The sequence below is a fragment of the Oncorhynchus mykiss genome, chromosome 29, assembly GCF_057628025.1.
Source record: "Oncorhynchus mykiss isolate SJ-2025 chromosome 29, ASM5762802v1, whole genome shotgun sequence".
Lineage (NCBI taxonomy): Eukaryota > Metazoa > Chordata > Actinopteri > Salmoniformes > Salmonidae > Oncorhynchus > Oncorhynchus mykiss.
The window spans coordinates 34,598,997-34,624,276 of NC_143050.1; the positions used below are offsets into that span (position 1 = coordinate 34,598,997).

The following is a 25,280-nucleotide window of genomic DNA, read 5'->3' on the forward strand; positions in this document are numbered from 1 at the left end:
TGAGGAGCCTTTTGGTCCTAGACTTGGCGCTTTGGTACCGTTTGACATGTGGTAGCAAAGAGAACAGTCTATGACTTGGGTGACTGGAGTCTTTGACAATTTTTTGGGGCCTTCCTCTGATACGTCTTGTATATAAAGTACCAGTCAATAGTTTGGACACGCCTACTCATTCAAGGGTTTTTCTTTATTTTTACTATTTTCTACATTATAAAATAATAGTGAAGACATCAAAACTATAAAATAACACATATGGAATCATGTAGTAACTAAAAAATAGTTAAACATTTTAGATTCTTCAAAGTAGCCACCCTTTGCCTTGATGACAGCTTTGCAAACTCTTGGCATTCTCTCAACCAGCTTCACCTGGAATGCTTTTCCAATAGTCTTGAAGTAGTTCCAACATATGCTGAGCACTTGTTGGCTGCTTTTCCTTCACTCACCAGTCCAACTCATCCCAAACCATCTCAATTGTGTTGAGGTCGGGTGATTGTGGAGGTCAGGATGCAGCACTCCATCACTCTCCTTCTTGGTCAAATAGCCCTTACACAGCCTGGAGGTGTGTTGGGTCAAATGATAGTCCCACTAAGCGCAAACCAGATAGGATGTCGTATCCCTGCAGAATGCTGTGGTAGCTGGTTAAGTGTGCCTTGAATTCTAAATAAATCACTGACAGTGTCACCAGCAAAGCACCCCCACACCATCACACCTCCTCCTCCATGCTTCACGGTGGGAACCACACACACAGAGATCGTTTGTCCGCCTACTCTGCATCTCACAAAGACATGGCGGTTGGAACCAAAAATCTCAAATTTGGACTCATCAGACCAAAGGACCGATTTCCAACGGTCTAATGTACATTGCTCGTGTTTCTTGGCCCAAGCAAGTCTTGTCACGCCCTGACCATAGTTTACTTTGTATTTTCTATGTTTTGATTGGTCAGGGTGTGATCTGAGTGGGTATTCTATGTTTCATGTCTTGTTTGTCTATTTCTATGTTCAGCCTGATATGGTTCTCAGTCAGAGGCAGGTGTTCGTCATTGTCTCTGATTGGGAACCATATTTAGGTAGCCTGGGTTTCACTGTGTGTTTGTGGGTGAGTGTTCCTGTCCTTAGTGTCCTGATGTCATTGGGCTGTGTTAGGTTACACAAGTATAGGCTGTTTCGGTTTTCGTTAAGTTTATTGTTTTGGTAGTGTTTGTGTTTAGTGTGTTACTTCATTAAACATGGATTGCAATAGACACGCCGCATTTTGGTCCGACTCTCCTTCTCACCTAGAAAACCGTTACAAGTCTCTTCTTCTCATTGGTGTCCTTTAGTAGTGTTTTCTTTGCAGCAATTTGACCATGAAGGACTGATTCACACAGTCTCCTCTGAACAGTTGATGTTGAGGTGTCTGTTACTTGAACGATGTGAAGCATTTATTTGGGCTGCAATTTCTGAGGCTGGTAACTCTAATGAACATAACCTCTGCAGCAAAGGTAACTCTGGGTCTTCCTTTCCAGTGGCGGTCCTCATGAGAGATAGTTTCATCATAGCCCTTGGTGGTTTTTGCAACTGCACTTGAAGAAACTTTCAAAGTTCTTGAATTTTTCTGCATTGACTGACCTTAATGTCTTCAAGTAATGATGGACTGTTGTTTCTCTTTGCTTATTTGAGCTGTTCTTGCCATAATATGGACTTGGTCTTTTACCAAACAGGGCTGTCTTCTGTATAACACCCTTACCTTGTCACAACACAACTGATTGGCTCAAGGAAAGGAGGAAAGAAATGACCGCAAAACCTGAACCTGGATGGGGAGGGTTAGGGTGGGCAACTAGTGTCAGTGGCGGCTCCGATGCGGGACGTAGCGCCCACTCAGACCGCGGATCCGGCCATGAAGCTGGGCTGGACGCCGTGCCTGGACTGGGCACCGGTGCAGAGGACTCAGGGCTGTTGACACTCTTCAGGGCGGGTGGTGGGAGCCAGCACAGGATGTACCGGGCTGGGGAGGTGCACTGGAGGCCTGGTACGTGGAGCCGGCACAGGGTTCACCGGACTGATGACACGCTCTTCAGGGCGAGTGCGGGGAGCCGGCACAGGACGTACCGGGCTGGGGAGGCGCACTGGAGGCCTAGTGTGTGGAGCCGGCACAGGTTGCACCGGACTGATGACACGCTCTTCAGGGTGAGTGTGCTGCAGAATACACCTAACCAACATCTCTCTCCGATCTCCCACCTCCAACAACTCCATCGACTCCCTGGTGGTCTCTGGCTCTCTCCTCGACTCGACCGACCATCCCTTGTGCCCCCCCCCAAAAACAAAAAAAATTGTTGCTCCTACACTCCCGCCAAGGAAGGGTCTCGCATCCACCCATTATTTCCTCCCATGTCCAACTCTCCTTTTCCTCCAGGGCACGCTGCTTGGTCCTGTAGTGGTGGGATATTCTGTCACGTCCGTTATAATTAGCAGACCAAAGCGCAGCGTGCGTAGAGTTCCACATATTCATTGAGGTGAAACTTCAAACACCAAATAAATAAACAAACGTGCAGTTGGTTGCGCACATAGCACTAAACATAAACAATATCCCACAATGCAGGTGGGAAACGGACCACACTAAGTATGATCCCCAATTAGAGGCAACGATCATCAGCTGCCTCCAATTGGGAACCATACTCACACCAACATAGAAATTAAAGACCAGAACACCCCCTAGTCATGCCCTGACCTAAAACACCATAGAGAACCCCGAGGGCTCTCTATGGTCAGGGCGAGACAGTTACTACATATTTTCCGTATGTATTATTTCATAGTTTTGATGTCTTCACTATTAATCTACAATGTAGAAAATTGTAAAAATAAAAAAAACTCTGGAATGAGTAGCTGTGTGCAAAATGTTGACTGGTACTGTAGGTCCTGGGTGTCAGGAAGCTTGGCCCCAGTGATGTGGCCCCAGTGATTGGCCCCAGTGTGTGCACTTTCAGTACGTTGTAATCTTTCATTCATAGGCTAGGTTGTAGCAACCTCGTGATGGGTACAGAGAAAATTAAAGTATCACAAAGTAGCCTAAACCTATCGATGTTACAATGAACTGGGTGAATGGAATATGAATGAAAGTCATCCAATATGCTGTAATAGAAATTAGAATTGTCCTCCCTCATCATAAACGACATTGAGCGCCACTGGTAGACATGGATGGGCCTGGGTGGTCATAGGTCCACACCCTGGGGAGCCAGGCCATGACAGGCTCACCCAATCAGACTCATGTGGTTTAGGCATTGTTGTGGACTTAGAACATCAACAAACAAACACAAATCTATAACAAAAAGTGTGATTTTGAGAGTGAAAATCTGAGTTATCTATAGATTTTTCACACAGTGGTGCCTTTCCTAAACTGGTGGACCATTTGGGAACTTTTTCGGCTCTATTAGAGTTATACCCACTTCTCCAGGCACCACTACACCACTGTATAGGGCTGATGTAAAGACAGCAGTCACACACAGCATGATGTTAAAGCACCACTACATAGGGCTGATGGAAAGACAGCAGTCACACACAGCATTATGTTAAAGCACCACTACATAGGGCTGATGGAAAGACAGCAGTCACACACAGCATGATGTTAAAGCACCACTACACCACTGCATAGGGCTGATGGAAAGACAGCAGTCACACACAGCATGATGTTAAAGCACCACTACACCACTGCATAGGGCCGATGGAAAGACAGCAGTCACACACAGCATGATGTTAAAGCACCACTACATAGCGCTGATGGAAAGACAGCAGTCACACACAGCATGATGTTAATGCACCACTACACTATTGCATAGGGCTGATGGAAAGACAGCAGTCACACACAGCATGATGTTAAAGCACCACTACACCACTGCATAGGGCCGATGGAAAGACAGCAGTCACACACAGCATGCTGTTAAAGCACCACTACACCACTGCATAGGGCTGATGGAAAGACAGTAGTCACACACAACATGATGCTTTAGGACAAGCAGTCCATAAACTCTAACATAGTAAACCAGTAGGTCACAATCATAAGAATACAAAAACATAACTATTAAGCATTTCCCAATTGAAATGTACAAGTATTACTTCGCTTTGCAAAAAACAACTAATGTTCAGCCCACAAAGTAACCGGTGACCTAAAGTTTAAAGTGGAACTGACAGCCTTTTAACTACTTTGCAGACATGAAACCAACAGACAATCATACAATATCAGTCAAAAATATCAAATTCCCAGCTTCTGCTACATAAGAGGTTTTAAAAATAGGTTCCATTTGAGTCAACGTTCCATGACGAACACTAAGGCATTTTTGGCAGAATAGATGGATGCAGTTCAATGCATGATTAATATAATTCACCTATACATTTCTTGCTAGTCCAAAAATATTACTATCAGGTTGTAAATCACAGCTGGACTGGTACATTGTTTGCTGCACTGTTTCAGTTTCAATTACTAAATATTCGGGACAAAAACTGACGAACGTAACTAAGGCTGGGAATGTCATTTCAATCAAACTAGCTAAGGTAATCATCACAAGTCAGTCATAACATGGGTAATAGGCTAGCTCATCTATTTATGTAGCAAGCTAAAACACAGATCCTTATGTTAATAACTAGAGAGCTAGCTGCTAGGAGGATGTCATGTCTTTGGAGGAGTGGGAAAGTGACTGACTTTTCCCTCTCATATCGTTCTTCGGTGGTTGTACTGTACACAGCTAGAGATGCAGGTGACAGTTGGTTAACTAGCAAGAACTTGAACGACTGTTATCCAGTTAGCATATCTCTTTGCATTTGCAAATTCACTCTAGCTATCTACTTCGATTTCAGAGCACTCTCATCTGAGTGTGCCAGAGTGCAGAACAACTGATGGATTTATGAACGCGCAACACCTGCTGAATATGACCGGGGTTAGTTAATGTAGACCCCCCCCCCAAAAAACGCTCTAGCTAACGTGAAAACGGGCTAATCAGCTACACCACTGCATAGGGCTGATGGAAAGACAGCAGTCACACACAGCATGATGTTAAAGCACCACTACACCACTACATAGGGCTGATGGAAAGACAGCAGTCACACACAGCATGATGTTAATGCACCACTACACCACTGCATAGGGCTGATGGAAAGACAGCAGTCACACACAGCATGATGTTAATGCACCACTACACCACTGCATAGGGCCGATGGAAAGACAGCAGTCACACACAACATGATGTTAATGCACCACTACACCACTGCATAGGGCCGATGGAAAGACAGCAGTCACACACAACATGATGTTAATGCACCACTACACCACTGCATAGGGCCGATGGAAAGACAGCAGTCACACACAACATGATGTTAATGCACCACTACACCACTGTAAAATGGTCAGAGTGAGGTGTTCTCTCATTTGTACTCTCATTAAGCCACTTAGCTTTAGTGCTTGGTTGGAACAAACATGTATTGGCAGACAAGCTGAAGAAGGACGAGGAGGCTACAATCATTTATCAGTGCTATTTTTTGACGGCCAACTAGCTGAAAAAGTTTGAGGGGGTTTACCTCATGTTATTTCGTTAGATTTGAGCTCATCTTGCTCTGGCTAGGATTAGTTGTTGACCTTGTTGTTGTTGATGTTCTGAGGGAGAGAGAGCCCACCTTTTTCATAGTTGTTTGATCAATAGGACTGCAAAGTGTAAAGTGTCGATGAACAGATTTGAATAAGAGCTAATGTTGCGACAAGGCTGTCAGTTCCATTTTAAATGCAACAATGTTTCACACACATAAGTTATTCTCAAAGAGACGGCGAACAACAGCAAGTGCACTACAATAAAAAAAAGCACAGTTCCGCTCGCCAGATGATGATTTCTTTTTTTTTTTAACTGAACTTCTTCCTGAAAAGATAGAAGCTACCAAATTAGCAACAACGTCCTCTTTAACAACACATGCTGCAGCTGCTGCAAACTTGCCAATAACTGAAGCTAGCTAGCTAGCCCTTGGGGAAAGTACTGCTCGCTATTACGCAGTGACCGCTTATATTCTGAGCTCTTAATATGATGGTTACGTGACTAAATTCTGATCACGGTCTTGAATTGGACTCGCATTTTTCTGGTCTCAGTCCCGGCACCCCTTGTTCCCTTCCCGGTCTCGGTCTTGACTCAGTATCGCCCCCCCCCCCCCCTTTTGTAGGGGTTGATGAATGGACATTTTTGGTCAATGAAAATTACAAATGTCCGAAGACTTTTTAAACCTCAAATACACTGCAAGTCCAAAATGGCCTGAATTGCAAGACATTTTTCCTGCAATAGGGTGATCAACATCTGTATATTGAGACACATGACATTCACACTATACTGATGCATACAGACACACCAATAATCACTACTACAGTTCCACTATATATACATTACATCGATTTAGGATCTTAATTTGATCACCCTGTAGCAGGAGAACTTTAAAACAGGAAATGTGAAACCGTGTAGTTTATTTGAGGTTTGAAAAGGCTTCTGAAGTTTGTCACTTCCACTTTGAATTTTCAGACTTCATTTTCCCTTACGAAAAATGTATCAACCCCTACAAAAAATGTCCATTACAGTTTTTCTCAATTGCTAAAACACAATTTCTGAAACCTTGCTCCATTTCCTGAAAACATTAAACACAAAACCTCATCTTCAAGCATTATTTACATAACCTCTGACTCCTCTTGCAAAATGAAACAATCGCCTCAAAACAGTTTTACCTGTGTTCAAAATCAAACACTGCTCTCAAATCATGAACAAAGTGATCAAAATGATATACAGTGCCTTGCGAAAGTATTCGGCCCCATTGAACTTTGCGACCTTTTGCCACATTTCAGGCTTCAAAACATAAAGATATAAAACTGTATTTTTTTGTGAAGAATCAACAACAAGTGGGACACAATCATGAAGTGGAACGACATTTATTGGATATTTCAAACTTTTTTAACAAATCAAAAACTGAAAAATTGGGCGTGCAAAATTATTCAGCCCCCTTAAGTTAATACTTTGTAGCGCCACCTTTTGCTGCGATTACAGCTGTAAGTCGCTTGGGGTATGTCTCTATCAGTTTTGCACATCGAGAGACTGACATTTTTTTCCCATTCCTCCTTGCAAAACAGCTCGAGCTAAGTGAGGTTGGATGGAGAGCATTTGTGAACAGCAGTTTTCAGTTCTTTCCACAGATTCTCGATTGGATTCAGGTCTGGACTTTGACTTGGCCATTCTAACACCTGGATATGTTTATTTTTGAACCATTCCATTGTAGATGTTGCTTTATGTTTTGGATCATTGTCTTGTTGGAAGACAAATCTCCATCCCAGTCTCAGGTCTTTTGCAGACTCCATCAGGTTTTCTTCCAGAATGGTCCTGTATTTGGCTCCATCCATCTTCCCATCAATTTTAACCATCTTCCCTGTCCCTGCTGAAGAAAAGCAGACCCAAACCATGATGCTGCCACCACCATGTTTGACAGTGGGGATGGTGTGTTCAGCTGTGTTGCTTTTACGCCAAACATAACGTTTTGCATTGTTGCCAAAAAATTCAATTTTGGTTTCATCTGACCAGAGCACCTTCTTCCACATGTTTGGTGTGTCTCCCAGGTGGCTTGTGGCAAACTTTAAACGACACTTTTTATGGATATCTTTAAGAAATGGCTTTCTTCTTGCCACTCTTCCATAAAGGCCAGATTTGTGCAATATATGACTGATTGTTGTTCTATGGACAGAGTCTCCCACCTCAGCTGTAGATCTCTGCAGTTCATCCAGAGTGATCATGGGCCTCTTGGCTGCATCTCTGATCAGTCTTCTCCTTGTATGAGCTGAAAGTTTAGAGGGACGGCCAGGTCTTGGTAGATTTGCAGTGGTCTGATACTCCTTCCATTTCAATATTATCGCTTGCACAGTGCTCCTTGGGATGTTTAAAGCTTGGGAAATCTTTTTGTATCCAAATCCGGCTTTAAACAGTATCTCGGACCTGCCTGGTGTGTTCCTTGTTCTTCATGATGCTCTCTGCGCTTTTAACGGACCTCTGAGACTATCACAGTGCAGGTGCATTTATACGGAGACTTGATTACACACAGGTGGATTGTATTTATCATCATTAGTCATTTAGGTAAACATTGGATCATTCAGAGATCCTCACTGAACTTCTGGAGAGAGTTTGCTGCATTGAAAGTAAAGGGGCTGAATAATTTTGCACGCCCAATTTTTCAGTTTTTGATTTGTTAAAAAAGTTTGAAATATCCAATAAATGTCGTTCCACTTCATGATTGTGTCCCACTTGTTGTTGATTCTTCACAAAAAAATACAGTTTTATATCTTTATGTTTGAAGCCTAAAATGTGGCAACAGGTCGCAAAGTTCAAGGGGGCCGAATACTTTCGCAAGGCACTGTATGTTCAAAACATACAATTCTCAGGGAGAAGTACATTTTTAATCTAAAATAATATTCATATTTTTCCGTCATTGTCTTTTGATGAACGAAAACATGTTCTATCATAGTAGCTCAAAATTGATCAGAAACTACTACTCTGCTTTGCTCTTTGCAATTTTGTTTTTTTGTTCTTCCTCCTCCTTGTACAACCATTTTTACAGTACTGTACCCTGCATCTCACAAACTTGTCCTTTGTCTCTGTGATACTGTAATTCTTGTTCTTTCTTGATATTAACCTGCAACCAGTCAAAATCTATTGAGCAGTCAGTACTGTTAATAAATGGAAAGCACAATGTTCAGGGCCATACGATTTGTCCATTGTACAGTATACAGCCTACAATGCACTGTACTACAGTATCCATTCTCAGACTTTCTCCTTCCCACCTTCAACAACCTGTTTGCTCTCTGAACTGGCTTATATTGGTTGTGTCGCATCATTTGAAACAGGTTAAATCAATTTTGAGTGGTTGTGTTCAATCAATGACATGTATTCTCTATTTGAAATTTGATTGTTGCCACTTGTGTTTACCGGTATGGATGACATGTGCATTAGAGTGCAGAATGTGTTTTGAGAATGAGAAGGAGTTTAGAGTTTCGCTGAAAAGTCTAAGTGAGATCTGCAAATTGTGTTTTACCATGTGAAATGGTTTAAGGTATTGACAGCAGACTGAATAATTAGCTAGATGAGTCCAGGCAACTGAGAACTTTATTCAACCAATGGGTTTTAGTGTTTTAGCAATTGAGAAAAACTGTAATTATAATTCATATAATAATTTAAGTTTCCTGTGGTTGCAGGATTATTTTCCTGTTGTTGAAAACTGGCTCAAATTAAGATCCTACATGTGTACATACATACTACAGTCACACTGATAAACACTACTTTATTAGCACTATTGATACACACTACTTTAGAGAGAGAGAGAGAGAGAGAGAGAGAGAGAGAGAGAGAGAGAGAGAGAGAGAGAGAGAGAGAGAGAGAGAGAGAGAGAGAGAGAGAGAGAGAGAGAGAGAGAGAGAGAGAGAGAGAGAGAGAGAGAGAGAGAGAGAGAGAGAGAGAGAGAGAGAGAGAGAGAGAGAGAGAGAGAGAGAGAGAGAGAGAGATTTTATAAAAACCTTTATTTTTTACTCAAGTGTTAACATAAATAATGACACACTGCCTTTTCAGAAATGAAACAACAAATGTAATTCCTAAACAAAAATAAATACATAACATATACATTCAACTTATTTCATCAGCAAAAAATAATTTCCCCTCCTCTACAAAACAACGCGCTCCTTCGTAGGCCCACTTCTCCTCAAATAATAGGAGATCTTTTACAGCTGAAAAGAACTCAAAATCTACTTTTATTCTTGCTTTCACTAATCCTTTAAAAACACATCTTACATCCTGCCCATATCCCGTTTCTATCTTATGTTTCCTACTCAGAAAAATTGACATCTTAGCTTGTCCCAAAATAAAATGTAACATTTGACATTTTCTTTTCTGTTGTTTACTATATTGAAACCCCAAAATAAACACAGTGTTATTGAAAAACTCCCCTACAGCTTTAAACAAAGATTCCAGCATTTCCAATAGAGGTTTTATCCTCTCACACTCCATAAAACAGTGAAAAATGGTTTCTCTTATATTACAAAAAGGACATCCATCTCTAAAATCTGAGTTAATAACAGATACAAAAGCATTAACTGCAATGATGCCATGTAAAACCCTACATTGCATATCACCAGTACCCTTTTGTAACGGTGGCTTGTACAGTGCTTGTACATGCTGGCTTTACCTTGTCATCAATGCCCAATTTTACCCTCCATGGAGTGTCTTTTCTATTTTTCAATTTATCTTTATTCAACACCTTGACACACCCCCTATACAATTCCTTCCCATTCACCTCATCCAAACCCACCTCCTCCAACCCTCTCAAATCCAGCAATAACGCCTTTCTTTCTAACTCTGGGATATTTGGTGTAATCCCTAGTTTTGGAAATGAGACATCTTCATCTTGCACCTCTTCTTGTGGCTACTAAGCATACCCCATTCTTCCGCTGACAGAGCCTTCCTACAGCTCCCCAGCATTTGTCCGACAATCCTTTCCGACCTCATCCCCAAATGTTCTGCCACCCGTCTTCCATCCATTAAGGCGGGCCCAGCCATGGCCATTAACTGTCTTAAGGTGATGATTTTCCCCTTCACCAGAATCTTGGAGAAATGTGGAACAGCTGCAGTTGTACAATCCAGTCTTGCCCCATACACCAGAGGTTCCTCCAACAGCCAATGCACTGACTCCGCTGAAGTTCGTCTGGACACCTTCATTATGCTCCACACTCTGAGAAGGCCTCTGTAAAACAGAGGTACTCCCTCCCTAGAAATCTGGCTACTATCAACCAGAAATAAAGCCTTCTTTAAACCTAATCCTCCAACCCGCTGTAATATAAGACCTGCCACCCCTCTCCACACCACATTTTCCGGTCCATAAAGCAACCTTTGAATAAACTGAAACCGGAAAGCAGCAGCCCTACTAGCAAGATGTACAAGACCTTGTCCCCCCTCCTCTTTTGACAAATACAAAACACTTTGTGGAACCCAGTGATATTTATCCCAAAAGAAATCCACAATAATTGCCTGTATCTTAGCCAGAAGGCCAGATGGTGGTTCTAAAACTGACAACCGATGCCACAGTGCAGAGGCAATCACATTGTTAACTATAATAGTGCGCCCCCTATATGACATACGAGATAATAACCAATGCCATCTCCTCATCCTCCCTTCCACCATTTCAACCACCCCACTCCAATTTTTTTCCATAGTCCCCTCATCTCCTAGGTACACTCCAAGATACTTAAAACCTCCCTTACACCATTCTAGCCCCCCTGGCAAAGCCATGATCCCTCCAGACCATTCTCCAATCTGTAAAGCACAACTCTTTTCCCAATTTACCTTTGCAGAGGATATTCCCCTAAAACGATCAACCATTAGACTCAAGCTATCCACCTCCGCTTGATTTTTCACTAGCACAACTACATCATCAGCATAGGCTGAAAGACGAATAGGAGGAATATCCTCTGAAAGGCACACCCCTGCAATGCGACTTCTAATGCTATTTAGTAGTGGCTCTATAGCAATGGCATATAACATCCCTGACATAGAACATCCCTGCCTAATACCTCTACACACTTTAAAAGGAGCACTCAAACCACCGTTAACTTTCAATACACTTTCAATGTCACCATATATCACCTTTATCATGGCAATAAAACCAGAGCTGAACCCAAACGCCTCAAACGTGTGCCATAAATATTGATGTTCAACTCGGTCAAATGCCTTTTCCTGATCAATTGAAATTAGACCAGCATCCAACCCAATAGCCCTAGAGACGTCCAAAAAATCACGAATCAGAGAAATGTTATCCCCTATCTGCCTGCCAGGAACACAGTAGGACTGATCCGTATGTATGATTTGCCCCATCACCTCCCTCAGCCTGTTGGACAAAGCCTTTGACAATATCTTATAATCAGTGCACAATAAAGCCACCGGCCTCCAGTTCTTCACCTACCTCGGGTCACCCTTTTTGGGCAGTAGGGTGAGGACAGCCCTTCTGCAGCTTATTGGTAGTAACCCTCCAGTTAAACTATCATTAGCTACTTCTAACCAATCCTCTCCCAACATAGCCCAAAAAGACTTAAAAAAGTCAACAGGAAGCCCATCAATGCCTGGTGCCCTTCCATTTTCTATGCCTTTTAATGCAGTGTATAAATCCTGCAAAGACAATGGTTGCTCAAGCTCAACCTGAGCTTCTGCAGCCACCTTTGGGAGCCCATCAAAGAACTGCTGTGTCACTGTTTTGTCCTCTTTGTACTCACACTTGTAGAGCTCAGCATAGAACTCTACTGCCCTCTTTCTAATTTCACTAGGGCTAGTGAGCTCTTGTCCAACAGCTGACTTGAGACAATGAATAATTTTTCTTTGTCCATTCTTTTTCTCTAAACCAAAGAAAATTTTGGATGAGGCATCCATTTCAGATATTCCCTGAAACTTACTTCTAACCAGTGCCCCCTGTGCTCTGATACCCAGCAGGTCTGCCAATGCAGCTTTTCTCCTCTTGAGGGCCTGAGTATGGCCTCGAACTCCTGTGGTCTCAACCCACGTCATGAGTTCCACTATTTCAATCTCTAGGGCTTTCATTGATCTGGTGATATCCTTGGTGACATTCCTCGTGTATTGATTACAAAATGGTTGAATCTGGATTTTCCCTATATCCCACCATTGTTGAAGGGATACAAAACTGGCCTTTTGAGACCTCCACCTCTCCCCCAAAAAAACTGAAACAGTTCCTGAAGTGAGCATCACTCAATAAAGTTATATTAAAATGCCAGTATGTGCTTTTGGGTTTTACATCGTTAATGAACACCACCTCTGTTATTAAACAATGATCAGAAAATCCCACTGGAGTTATCACACTTGATTTACAGACCTGAGATTGATGCTCAAAAACATAAAATCTATCTAACCTGGCCATAGAGATGATGTTCTCTCTCACATGCGTCCAGGTGTACTGCCTTGTTCCTCCATGTTGACTCCGCCAAATATCACACAGTTAATTTGTTACAATAAGGCGTTTTAAAAACGTCCTTGAGGCTATATGAGGTTCTTGGTGATTTCTATCTAAATTGCTAACTGTGCAGTTAAAATCCCCAGCAATAAACAAATAATCTTCTTTGTTACATTTCTCAATGGTATTTGATAATGTCTCTAAAAAACATACCCTCTCAACTGTCACCACTGGGGCATATACATTTATCAAACACATATTGATGTTTTCATACCTTGCTCTAATTTTTAATAACCTCCCCTCAACTACCTCTTCAACCTCACATGACAAAGGCAAAATCCCTTTTGAGAACAAGATAACCACACCCCCACTTTTTGAGTTTTTATGACTATACACCACTGTCCCCCCCACTCCTGTTGCCACATAACTTCATTTTCCAAATTACTATGCGTTTCTTGTAGAAAAATTATGTCACTTCCCTTTCCCCTCATTAACTCATACACCATGGCTCTTTTTTTAACATCTCTTGCCCCATTTACGTTTAAAGAAGAGATCTTAAAAATGCTCATGGATTTTAAAAAAATACAGAGGAAGATACAGCCACCACATCTCTTTACAGAGTTAAAACTGCAACTGAACTCTTTCATTTTCTTTAGAATTTACATCACTTATCACTCTCGTGACCACTTTCTTGAGTCTAGCAATTTCAGGGCTTTTCAAACCTCCCCCTGTAATTTTTGACATCAGAAACTTTGCTGATTCAATAAACAATTCATGTTCAGGGAAAAAATCAGTTACATTGTAATCCTGCATATATTTCTTCCCTTTTGTCAACTTCAGAAATTGACGTATCTTCTCGATCCCATACCTCCCTTCCACCCCATCTATCTCACTATATTGTTGTGACGCGTCAGATGACTCACTCTCGCTATCCTCCCCAGAAGAAAACTCCATCTCTACAACCTGTTCATCTTCAACTGATTTATCCATCTCTACCTTTCTCTTAGAATTAGACCCTTCACCACCCCTTAAATTCTTCCTTTTACTCCTCTGTATTTTGAAAACATCCGCTTCCTTTTCCGTTATTTCAATCTCCTCTTGACCTCCAATTTCATTTTCCAGCACCACCTCAGCGACGGCAGTCGCAATCTCACCTACTGTTTCCCCTCCCTCTTTGTTCTGATCTACCACAATTGCCCCCGTATCCACAATGCCTTCCTCTCCTACTTTTCCAGCCACATCTGCCCACCTTCTCTCTTCCCCTGCACCCGTAGTATTTTCTGTAGATGCATAGAAGACATAATCAAATCCATCAATTTTAAAACTAAACGCTAAATTCAGTTAATCTCCTTCCTTTTTTAAAATCATATGCACTTGTCTCCTATGAGACACGACATGTTTCAACAACGGAGATTTGCATCCAAAAAGAACCTTCTTTATTGTAGATACGATTTGACCATGGCGAGATAACTCTCGCTCTAACACTTCATCTCTAACAAATGGTGGCACGTTAGAAAGCATAACTTTCTTTGCCGGATTCATAAGCGGAAATACCGGCGTCTGTGTCTCCCGCAACACCTCTCTCAACTATCTTATTCACCTTTTCAATTGAATCTAAGAATATCACTACAGCGCTATGCATCCTTGAGGCTGATTTGATGCTATCATACCCAATGATAGCACCCACAGCCAAGCTACATTCTTCCACTGAACACCCGGCCGCAGCAGGAATCTTTACTCCATGCCTCCGACTAAGTTTTTCAAACTCTTCATTTCCGCGAGTGGCCATAGCAACCAGCCCCACCCGCTGGTTGTGCCCTCGCGAAAAACCAACCTCAAAGATCCCACCACCCCTATATGTGCTTAGTGATAGTTCAAACAAGACACCCCCAAAACAACTTAACTAATCAATATATATATATACATACCAAAACCCGATAGAGTGAAAAGAAATTCCATTCGCTCTCACAATCACTCCTGCTTGACGACTCACTCCCAGCATGCACTCCCAGCATGCACTCCGACGAGAGAGAGAGCGAGAGAGCGAGAGAGAGAGAGAGCGAGAGAGAGAGCGAGAGAGAGAGCGAGAGAGAGAGAGAGAGAGAGAGAGCGAGAGAGAGAGAGAGAGAGAGAGAGAGAGAGAGAGAGAGAGAGAGAGAGAGAGAGAGAGAGAGAGAGAGAGAGTATTGCAAGAAGCTTGCATCTCAGGACTGATAAGAAGAATGTGTTGTATACAGAAGTATTGTTGTACCGGTAATATATGCATATGTAGAATATACTGTAATAACACTGTTTCAACACGTTCACACTGCATTACAAGGGATAGTGATTGGGATGTTTAGTCTGAGACTTTACTGTAAGAGCAGACTAAGGAGAATGCATGACCCCATTCAGGTCTCTGTCACTCCGATTTGTCACATGAGCATCACTGTAATTGCTGTGTATCCATCATCGTAGGTTAATTATCCAACCCTGACCTATCATACACACACACACACACACTTTGAGTGCTCTGTTCTCTAGAATTTCGGTGATACAAAATGCCAAATATTACAACCATCTAATTATTAAAATATCTCACAGAGAGAGAGAGAGAGAGAATCAAAGGCTGTCTCTCTGTCACTCTGTCTTTCTGTCTCTCTCTCTCTATCTCTCTCTATCTCTCTCTCTATGACCCCAGCGGTGCTCCATTCGTTTGCTCTTATGGATAGATAATGGGCACAAAATCGAATCTCTTCATTTTCATGTGATATAATGAAGACATTCTCAAACGATGACGGATGGCGGGAGCTACGAGGTGTCAGTCAGTCTCATCAGACTGGACCAAATCTGGTCGGAGCCAGCCTCTTCACCACTTAGACTGAAATTAATAAAACCTTCAGACGAAACTCATCGTCATGCACCATCTGTAACAACAATCCCCAACCAAGATCCTCTCCTGCAGAGTCTGTCTGTCTGTCAAACCGTATTATAGCTCTCCTCCATTATAACCATGCTTTCCCATTTTCAGACATATGCAGGGGCGTTGTATAGTCACACCATGAGTAGAGTAGAGTACAAGGCAAAGATCAATCCCCTGGGGCTGTAGGGTCTTCAAGTCGACTTGGACACTCTTCCCTGTCTGTTAGAAACAGTGTTCCAACCAAAGTTGCCCATTGGTTGTGATAATATTTGTAGTATTTGTACACGCTGTGCATAGTATAACAACACTAGTCATATATGTCTTTTTGGTGACCAGAGTTGCGTTTGCTGTTGTATTCTCAGTTATGCTGGTCTATGTTTTAGAGGGAATGGAGGTGGTTGTCAACGTTGCGTTAAGAACGTTGGACATACTGGTGTGCTTGTTGAAATATTGGCTACAGCAGTTGTCATGATGTCTGTAGACGTCTGCAGTGAAATTTTCCAACGGATAGGTAGGTAAATGAGGGTGGAACAATTCAGTCTGGAAATATATGTATAAACACGTAATGTCTCCCATTACAGAAACACACACACACACACACTCAGGAAGCATTCAAACACCTTCTCTCACACTTTTTTATGAGACACACTCACAAACACCCCTGCACACACCCCTGCACACACAAACACACACATAAACACACACACACACACTGAGAGAAAATGTATACTCCTGGATAGAGAGAGCCATATTCACCCTCGGATGGTTTATTGACTGATTTCATTTATTTGTGTGATATAAATAGGAGGTAAACATTGGCTTGCTCCCACATTTTCAATGACACACTCACTGCACAGAATTCTGGGAGAAATGATCCCACCAACAGCGGGGTCACTGATTGGCTCTAGCTTCGGTGTGTGACAAATTACCCAATGAGAAATGGGTTACCCATTTCCACAAAGTAATTAACCTGGGTGATAGTGAAACAAATGATTACATTTATGTAATATTATTTCACATCTGTTGCCAGGACTGGCAAAATCTTTATCCACGTGCAAATCTCCCCAACTCCCCTGGTTTGTCTTGTGATGCTCGGTGAGTATTAACACATCCAGATGTCAACACACGCACACACACACGCACTCGCAAACGCACACACACACACAGGTATTCGCTCGGCTGTTGAGTGCCAGTTGTTGCACTTGTTTCTACTCGATTGTTTATTTATTCTAGTTTGTGTGGGGGAAAGCGTCCAGAGATCAACAGTGATACCCAGCATTGTGTGCTGGATGTTCAGATCCAAGTAAAGAACAGGCAAGTTGAGGCAACAATGGGTAGATCTTGAACGCAGCCTAGTCAAAGAAAAGCGACTGGGTTTTATTAACCATACTATCTTCTGTTGCCCAACCTCAGACAACATTACCATTCTAATGTGATGATGATGATGATGGTTATGATGATGATGATGATGATGATGATGATGATGATGATGATGATGATTTGAAATGAACTCATTTGGCTGTGGTGGATGGAAATACAATAGTGGATTAACCAAGGGCTGGATTCAAATCCATATCGCGAAACTTCTGCGATATGGATTGAATCCAGCCCCAATGCCTCTCATATGGTGACATCCCGCTGCGCAAAAACTGGTTGAATCAACGTTGTTTCCACGTCAACAAAATACAAATGACGTTGAATCAAAATGGAAACCTGATTGGATTTGAAAAAAGTCATAAATGTAAGGTATTTTCGTATTTTTTTTTCCACACAACTTTTAACCTAAATCCAATGACACTGACGTCTGTGCCCAGTGGTATTGTACTGTATGTCTGCTCTCTAGATAGTCCCATGCTCCCAAGATCCAACCATAGACACAGTATAGTGTCATACGAACAGAAGGTCACATAGATCAATGGCTCCAAAAGACACACACACAAACACAGGGGATAAAATAGGTGTAGAGTTGAGTAGCTCGCTTGATGTCCTGCTAGTGGCGGTGTAAATGATGCAGCTGTACACAACGTGTTAGTGCTTGTCGCCGTTTTGTTGGGGAGATTATCCGTATGGACGTGCGTTGATGCAGGCGAGATTGCTCCAAGTCTGGGCTTGATGAATGAATCCGTGATATACATTGACATGACAAAACAAAATATAAGCCTGTACAATCAACGTTAACAGCGCTGTAGTAGGCTATCAATCAACTCTAAGGTCAAACCCGTCAACAGAGCGAGACGGGAAGAGACGGGAGGGCTCGTGGCTGGGTCGCATGTACGTGACATATTTGGTTGGATAGGATGTCATTCGGTTCTGCAAAAACCCTTGTTGTTTTGAAAGGGGTGCGCTACTAAACACGTATTTATGTTCTAGAAATTGATTTTGCATCTACAAATACAAAAATATAAATTCTCCATTGCTTTGAGCTTTCATATCCATAACACACCCATATCTTTGTCCACTCGCTTTGCTTGAGTCTGGGGGTGGAATTCCATCAGTAGCCTACGTTGGTGAAATATCAGTAGCAATACATATATATTGGACGGATATAGTTTAATTGCAGCTCGTTGTTAGATAGAGTTTGATGTTTTGATAATCGGTTTTCCTGTTTATTACACCGTATATCACCGGAAACCGGGGACTGCGCCTGCGTCCCCGTGATTCATTTCAGGGATGTCCAAATAAACATTAGGTCACACTATTGGATAGATTTCTACAGGCTGGACGCATGCGTCACGTTCAAGAAAAGGAGGTTGATTCGTGATGTGACATATTGAAAATGATTTTTATTTGTTCATTTACAGTCAATTGATATAAACATGTCCATGAAACGAAATGGTTTGTTCAGTATAAGATCAAACATTTAAGAAATTCAGATTTGATAATAAGCACATACAATAATTTAGATTAGAACATATCACAAACTGACCAAATGGGAACAAGTCAAGAATGCTTCCTCTACACAAAACATCCTATATAACAGATTATATTCAAGTCGATTTTCTTGTCTTATTTATGGTGTTTCCGTACATTTGCCTTGGCCAGCACATGCAGTCAAGTTTGTTTCCATGTTGCGTGATTCCTTTGAGATGGTCACGTGTCTCCCTCTTTTCCGTTTTATTCATCTTTTGACGCTTTACACACAAAAAAAGAAAACTTCCAAGTGTGATATCTGCACGTGCACGGCGCATGCCCGTGGCCCATCATGATCGGTCGCATGCTGTGCAGCAGATGACAATAAAAATGAGCTTTCTTATTTATTTTTTTTACAGTTTTTATACCCTCGACCATCGGCCTGTGGAAACTGTTAGAAACTCCAGTGGCAAATATCAGTGGTCTACTATTTTGTTAGAAAGGAATGAAACGAAAACGAGGTGTTATATATATATATTAAAAAAGTATAAATAAATAAATACGTTGATAAGTAAGTAAATAAATAAATATGGCATTTATAAATGTAAAATAAATAAAGTTGTCATCAATACATGCACATCATAAATTAATAAGATAAACATTTAGCCATTTATCCACCTTCAAATGGTTTGGTTTCAGTATTAGTTTGGCAACACAACTGGGGAATAGGGCTGTTGTTTTCCTGTTGCTTGTTTTGCTTGGAGACGTTCACATCCTTGTCCAGCTGTATTTGGCTGGATGGGTTCAACAACAAAACAAAAAAATCATAAAAGAAGACGAAGTAAAAGCAAAAACGCGTAAAACGTGGCCGTTGGATTCGTGGTTGGTACTAAGTGAAACTCATGGATACTGTGTGCTCCAGCGCTTTGCGCCGCAGGGAGGCGATGCTCGTCCCTCTCCAGACGTCATTTTCTGGGGAGCTACACAGCTGGGGCGAGCCCGTCACGTTGGTGGGACCGGACAAGGAGGCCGGGACCATCCCAGGGAACGGGTTCTGGTAGAGGTGAGACTGGAGCCCGGATCCGTTCGACGACATGTTGGATAGCCCCATGGAGTTGGGCGGCGGACCGGACAGGCTACACTGGGACAGGGACTGCGCCATGGCATGCTGGTGCTGGCGACCCAGGGCTGGAGGGAGCTGCAGCTGAGAGACGCCTGGCATCCCTGCCGTAGCCCATCGTGTGTCGTTGGCGTGGAAGGAGCATAGGCTATCGCCCATGGCCGCGGCGGCGGCAGCGGCAGAGTTGAACTGGCTGTGCAGGCCGTGGTGGGTGGGCAGCAGCGTCCCCGGGTTGCGAAAAACGTTGGTGGTCTTCTTGCGCTTCTTCCACTTGGCACGTCGGTTCTGGAACCAAACCTGGAGTGGAGAGAGAGAGAGAGGGAGAGAGAGAGATGGGTTAGCATCTGGCTACAGTGTCATCAGTTTGAGACACAATGAATAGGTCTACTGTACATTTCTGTGTATGCTCACTTTTACTCACGGGAAAGCGTTTTATGTTCTTAAGCAGGTAGCACATAACTCAGATATTGCCATTACACATCTTCTTTCTACCAGGGGAAATCCCTGGATAACACTATACATGATATAACTGATTAAATGATATGCCATAAACGAAGGTTTTGATAGCTACTATGTCATTACGCCAAAATCCATTTCAGTAAATCGTCTGTGGCATGCCTACATTAGTGCATAACCGAAACACCTCTAGGTTATCATAAAATAAAAATGGCTACGTCAGAAAATACAAATTCATTTCCATGAAGTCTAAACTCATACGCCTATGGGGGAGGTGGTCGTCTCAGCTGAAAATCTGTTATTGCAACTATTATTATAGACCATTATTTTGTTATGAATTTAAAATATCCGAAACCAGTTTATTATTTTAATGATTAGTAGCTCTGTTTATTTGAAATATCAACACATATTCTGCTTTAACCAATTTGATGCATAACATGGATATAAACACTGACTATTGGCCTACACAAAACAACAATAATATCAGTATTTCGGAAGTAAATGCGTTATAAAGGCGTTATAAATGGATCACCAGTGTTTATTCCGCGGGTCCTTGGGAGAGACGTTCTAGGCCTATATAGATCTCATATATGACTATAGTAACCCGGCTATCGACGATGATTAATGTGAAGATTTGGTTGAGAAACTGGGCCGTTGTATTAAGAGGCCAATCTCTCCCCCAGAGTAGCCAGCCGTGAAATCCAGCCTCAAATGCATTACACTTCAAATAAATAAAAAAATGCTATTTCTCATTCCGTTTAAAAGACAGAGTACACTTTCAGCGAGTCCGCCATTAAGACGTGGAACTCTGACAGGCCCATTCCACAAGAGAACAGCGCGAGCTGCGTGCGCCTCCTCATTCGAAACATCCCAGATCTATTTTTACCCGCTGGTTCAGAAGTATTATTATCATTGGTGATGGGCTTTATAAAGGGATCATCGTTTCGCTAATTCTTACTTTATGTAAATCAACTATTCCTAACCGAATTGATCCGTGCAATAATGATGATTATCACGGTTGTTTCACATGTGATCGACTCGTCTGCATTTTTCATTGCTGGTTCATAAGCCCCCAATGTAATAAATAATTCTGAAATTGGTGGATAATAATGGATTTGGTTTTATTGCACTATCACCCTGAGAATGGCTACTTGGTAATGAACGACAATGCATCAGACAATGACCAAAGACAACTGCAATGTCGCGCTGTTCTTGAATTCATCTTGTGTGCTATTTTGGCGAGCTGTGGAATGTAACGGGAAATAAAATAAAGTAATTACATTTTAATTGAGTTTAATTGTGAGGGTATAATAAAGCAAGATCGTTCCCTTTTCATCTCGCATGAGAATGCATGAATATGCCAATTCCAATAGGAAAATGACACGAAATGTTATTAGATTTTAAGAACCAATTTTGTTCCCAAATAAAGTGCCTCTTGTTTTTATCTGGCCAATTCCGAGTTTTAAGTGGCTTATTCCATAGGTAGTAGGCCTACATTTTTTTTTACCATGCCTAATATCTTAAATGAAGTCACTTTTTGCCATGTAAAATGCAATATCTATTTGGATACAATGAGTAGGGCATACATGAAAAAATACACTAATATTTATACAAAAATATAGCCTACATACAAATCTTACTTTCGTGAATAATTTTTCATTTATTTTCATGAATTATAGGCAAATACCTAGGCCTACATTGGATGTCCATAATTTTTCCACATGTAGCCCACAAATCTGTGATTGACAGATATTATAAATAGGCCTACGTACCCTCGTGACATTTAAATTATATCCAAATCAATTTATTAATGCAACTTTGATAATAGGCTAGTTTAAAGCTGTTTTAATATCTATTTCTATTTCCCTCCGTTTGTTTCTGGAAAATGATATCTCTTAAAATCGTAGTTTTCTCATTTCTGTCTTGAATAACATATTTTTGGGACAAATGTATTGTATGAATCAAACACATGCATCTGGTTTCACGCGAATCGATCTGGCGCTTTCGTTTCAGCACCATGGACAGCTCGCGCGCCCAAAGCTGTTTTGTCAGGGAGGGATTTTACCTTCTAGCCTATTTTGCATTTTCTAATACTTTGAACAGAAACAAAACACTCACACAATACAATCGTGGATCAGATGTATGATATTATTATTTTTGATACAAGGAAATAAAAAAATGGTTGCCTCGAGGAAGATGAAAAAACACAAGGCGTGGCTAATTATTCTTCCGCTGTCGTTTTGGTTCGATGGTAATACAAGGGCAAATATTTTAGATTATTATAAATTTCTATTGAGATATTTATCACACAGTATCAGTGTATATATTATTGTACTTCCTTCTATAGGCTACACTGTATATGCTTTAGATGCAGGCTACTTATGTTATAGTGGCACTTATGTGAGAACAGCTGTGAGTTGGATATTTTCCTCATGTTAATTTAGACTATAATGTAGGTTTACTTTGCAATTGGCCGTTGTGCCTAGCTACAAATATCACATATTGTTATTGTTTAGGTCCTACATAAAGCGAAATGATAATAGCCATTGACTATTCATATTTAGGCCTACGTTCTCCTGTTTGGTTAAAGGGGCTAATACATACGCCTACACATTTCATTACATATTTGTATGCAGTATTAGTACACTACTCTTACAGCTGAATTATTCTTGCTTCTAAATCATTTTCTATGAGACACACATTTCCCAACCCGTATCGCAAACAAACCTGCACGCGAGATTCCGTTACCTGCACGCGAGATTCCGTTAGGCCGATCCGTAGTGCCAGTTCCTCCCTCATGAAGATGTCTGGGTAGTGCGTTTTGGCGAAGCTGCGCTCCAGTTCGTTAAGTTGGGCCGGGGTGAACCGGGTCCGGTGGCGCTTCTGTTTCTGACTCTGACTTCCTCCGGATTGGCTGGAGTTATTCTGCTGTTGCTTGTCCTGTTGCTCTTTACTGTTGACCTGCATGCCGGAAGGGTTGGATCCTCCGTTGTTGATATCGTCTCCAGGGAGCATGGTAGCCCCCTCCACGGTGTCTGGCCCCGGGGCTAGCTCGCCGGAGTGGCCGGGGTCAGATCCCACTCCACCGCCTAGTCTGCACTTTAGAGCCTCCCTGTGACCCAGTAGCTCCGCCGCGGCATCCTTCATCCCTGGATAGACACAACACCCGGTCAGAATTTAAAGGCAATGTCACAATTATTTTTTGCATAATGCAATAGCCTACCCTGTGTTAAAGGAAAAAATATATAATTTATAAGATATTTCCTGAAAATACATTGTTTAGTTAAGCTATTGCAAGTGACACTTTCACGAACCTGTCAAAGTCTGGCAAGAGAGGAATACAGGCTATAGTTTGCCAATGCATGCAAAGAGTAGGTTGAACATTTGGTTATTTTACAAAATTATATTTTCTAAAAACACGGTGAAAACATCGAAGTGGACATTGCAGTTTGGATAAAACCAGAGACTAAATGCCATTCAAACAAGCACACAACTAGCATACACCGAATAATCGACTCCTTTAATTCCATTCCATCACGTCAATAATTTAGAAAACGGTTAAATCAAATTACGCAGTAATATAATAATAATAATTACTTTTCCATTGAATTAGCTCACTTAAATGACATTAAGATAAAATAAGAAACAAATTGTCAATTCTCTCTGCTTGATTTAGATTAGAAGTGCCTCCAGCTTACAGTAGAGTTGAAGACCGGAGTTTGGCGATGATAACTCACCGAGGCGAGCATCCAGGAGGTCGGCGTGCGATAGCATTGCGCACCGCTCCAGGGCGAAATGCTATTCCAAAAAAAATCTCTATGACTTTAACCTATTTAAAAAATATATATAGCCTAAATGAAAGCAAATTCGGTTTGTGGTTAAAAAAGAAGGTTCCTTGCATTATAATGTCCTTTAGAGAAACGGGGAGGCGCCTAACAACCGAATGAACCCATGAGCTTCTTCAAAGGAAAGCCAATCAGATTTGAAGCTCGAGATATGTCAGCCACCTCGAGAACCCTGAGCAGCCAGCCACGCCAATTCCCAAATCCAGCAACATTCACAAGTTCATTTCTCATAATTTCTGTAATTGGCTTTGATTTCAACTCCAAATTATATCCAATAAAATCACATGATTTAATATTGAGAAGCTGGATCACTGTGCTATTTGTTTAATTGTGCGTGCTGTTTCTGCCCTCCTCTATAGTATATGGGCCAGGTTTGAACAACGACCGATTTAGCCGCGTTAACAGCCTCTGTGGCTACATAAACATCGTTTCTGGCGTGTGAATGACACAACATATTTCTTACACAAACAAATGCCTCAAATTAGATTAAGCATACACATAGCCCGAGTATGAAAGCATTGAGTGTGCATTTTACACTACATCTTATAACCAAATCTAAGGTCAGGTTTATGTAATGTGAGTCTGTTGAAGTGGGTCAATGTTTTTTTGTTTTAATAGCACGGCCCTTTTCTCCGTTTTTTTTATTTGATTGTAAACGGCCGTGGATGTTTTTAGTTTCACCAGACATTTTCGACTTCTTATATCCAATGTGTCCTAGTCAGTCCTGCCTATTGGACACGAAGTGAACCTCTGCTAATGCCTCTGATTCCTCAGTCAGCCAACAAAGTTTAGAATAGCGATATATTTCTAACCAGAGTAATTTTCCACATCATTAGGCTTTTATGTAATTAGTGCCAAATCTATAAGCTTTTTATTACGATTATTAGAGTAAAATCAGTATAAATTAGAGGTGATTTAGTACTGTTGAGGCTCGACTGTCACGCAGGGAGGGACTTATTGTAAATGATATGTGAGCAAATTAAGTGCATAATTCGGCGGAAAGTGGAAACTGAGCTGTGGCTGAACATGATCTGGGAATGTTTCCTTTTGATAGAGGAGAGAGCAGATCTCCGCTGAAGGCGTGGGTCGCAAACCTGTCGCACTAGAACAGACACACACGAACACAAAATCATGTT

General features: G+C 41.6%; 1 protein-coding gene across 4 annotated transcripts; it reads right to left on the minus strand.

The window, feature by feature from the left end:
• Positions 1 to 18,637: 18,637 nt before the first annotated feature.
• On the minus strand, positions 18,638 to 24,179 carry LOC110509671 (homeobox protein orthopedia B). 4 transcript variants are annotated; one of them, XM_021590691.3, is made up of 3 exons: positions 24,037 to 24,179; positions 23,048 to 23,448; positions 18,638 to 20,140 (listed from the first exon to the last, which is right to left on the minus strand). In XM_021590691.3, the coding sequence occupies exons 1-3, from the start codon at positions 24,071 to 24,073 to the stop codon at positions 19,613 to 19,615; spliced, it is 966 nt and encodes a 321-aa protein (XP_021446366.1). In that variant the 5' UTR covers positions 24,074 to 24,179; the 3' UTR covers positions 18,638 to 19,612. The 4 variants fall into 4 exon arrangements, with proteins under 4 accessions (XP_021446366.1, XP_021446364.1, XP_021446365.1 ...); XM_021590689.3 differs by having other exon boundaries at positions 23,998 to 24,179; XM_021590690.3 differs by having other exon boundaries at positions 23,027 to 23,448; positions 24,037 to 24,175.
• Positions 24,180 to 25,280: the final 1,101 nt, after the last annotated feature.

Excerpts from the sequence above, each read along its gene's own strand:
- LOC110509671 (XM_021590688.3), bottom strand. The coding sequence starts at position 24,073 with ATGCTATCGCACGCCGACCTCCTGGATGCTCGCCTCGGTGAGTTATCA. Across the intron at positions 23,449-23,997 it reads CTCCGGTCTTCAACTCTACT|GGATGAAGGATGCCGCGGCG; the intron begins GTAAGCTGGAGG and ends GTGTCTATCCAG. Across the intron at positions 20,141-23,026 it reads TAACGGAATCTCGCGTGCAG|GTTTGGTTCCAGAACCGACG; the intron begins GTTTGTTTGCGA and ends TCTCCACTCCAG.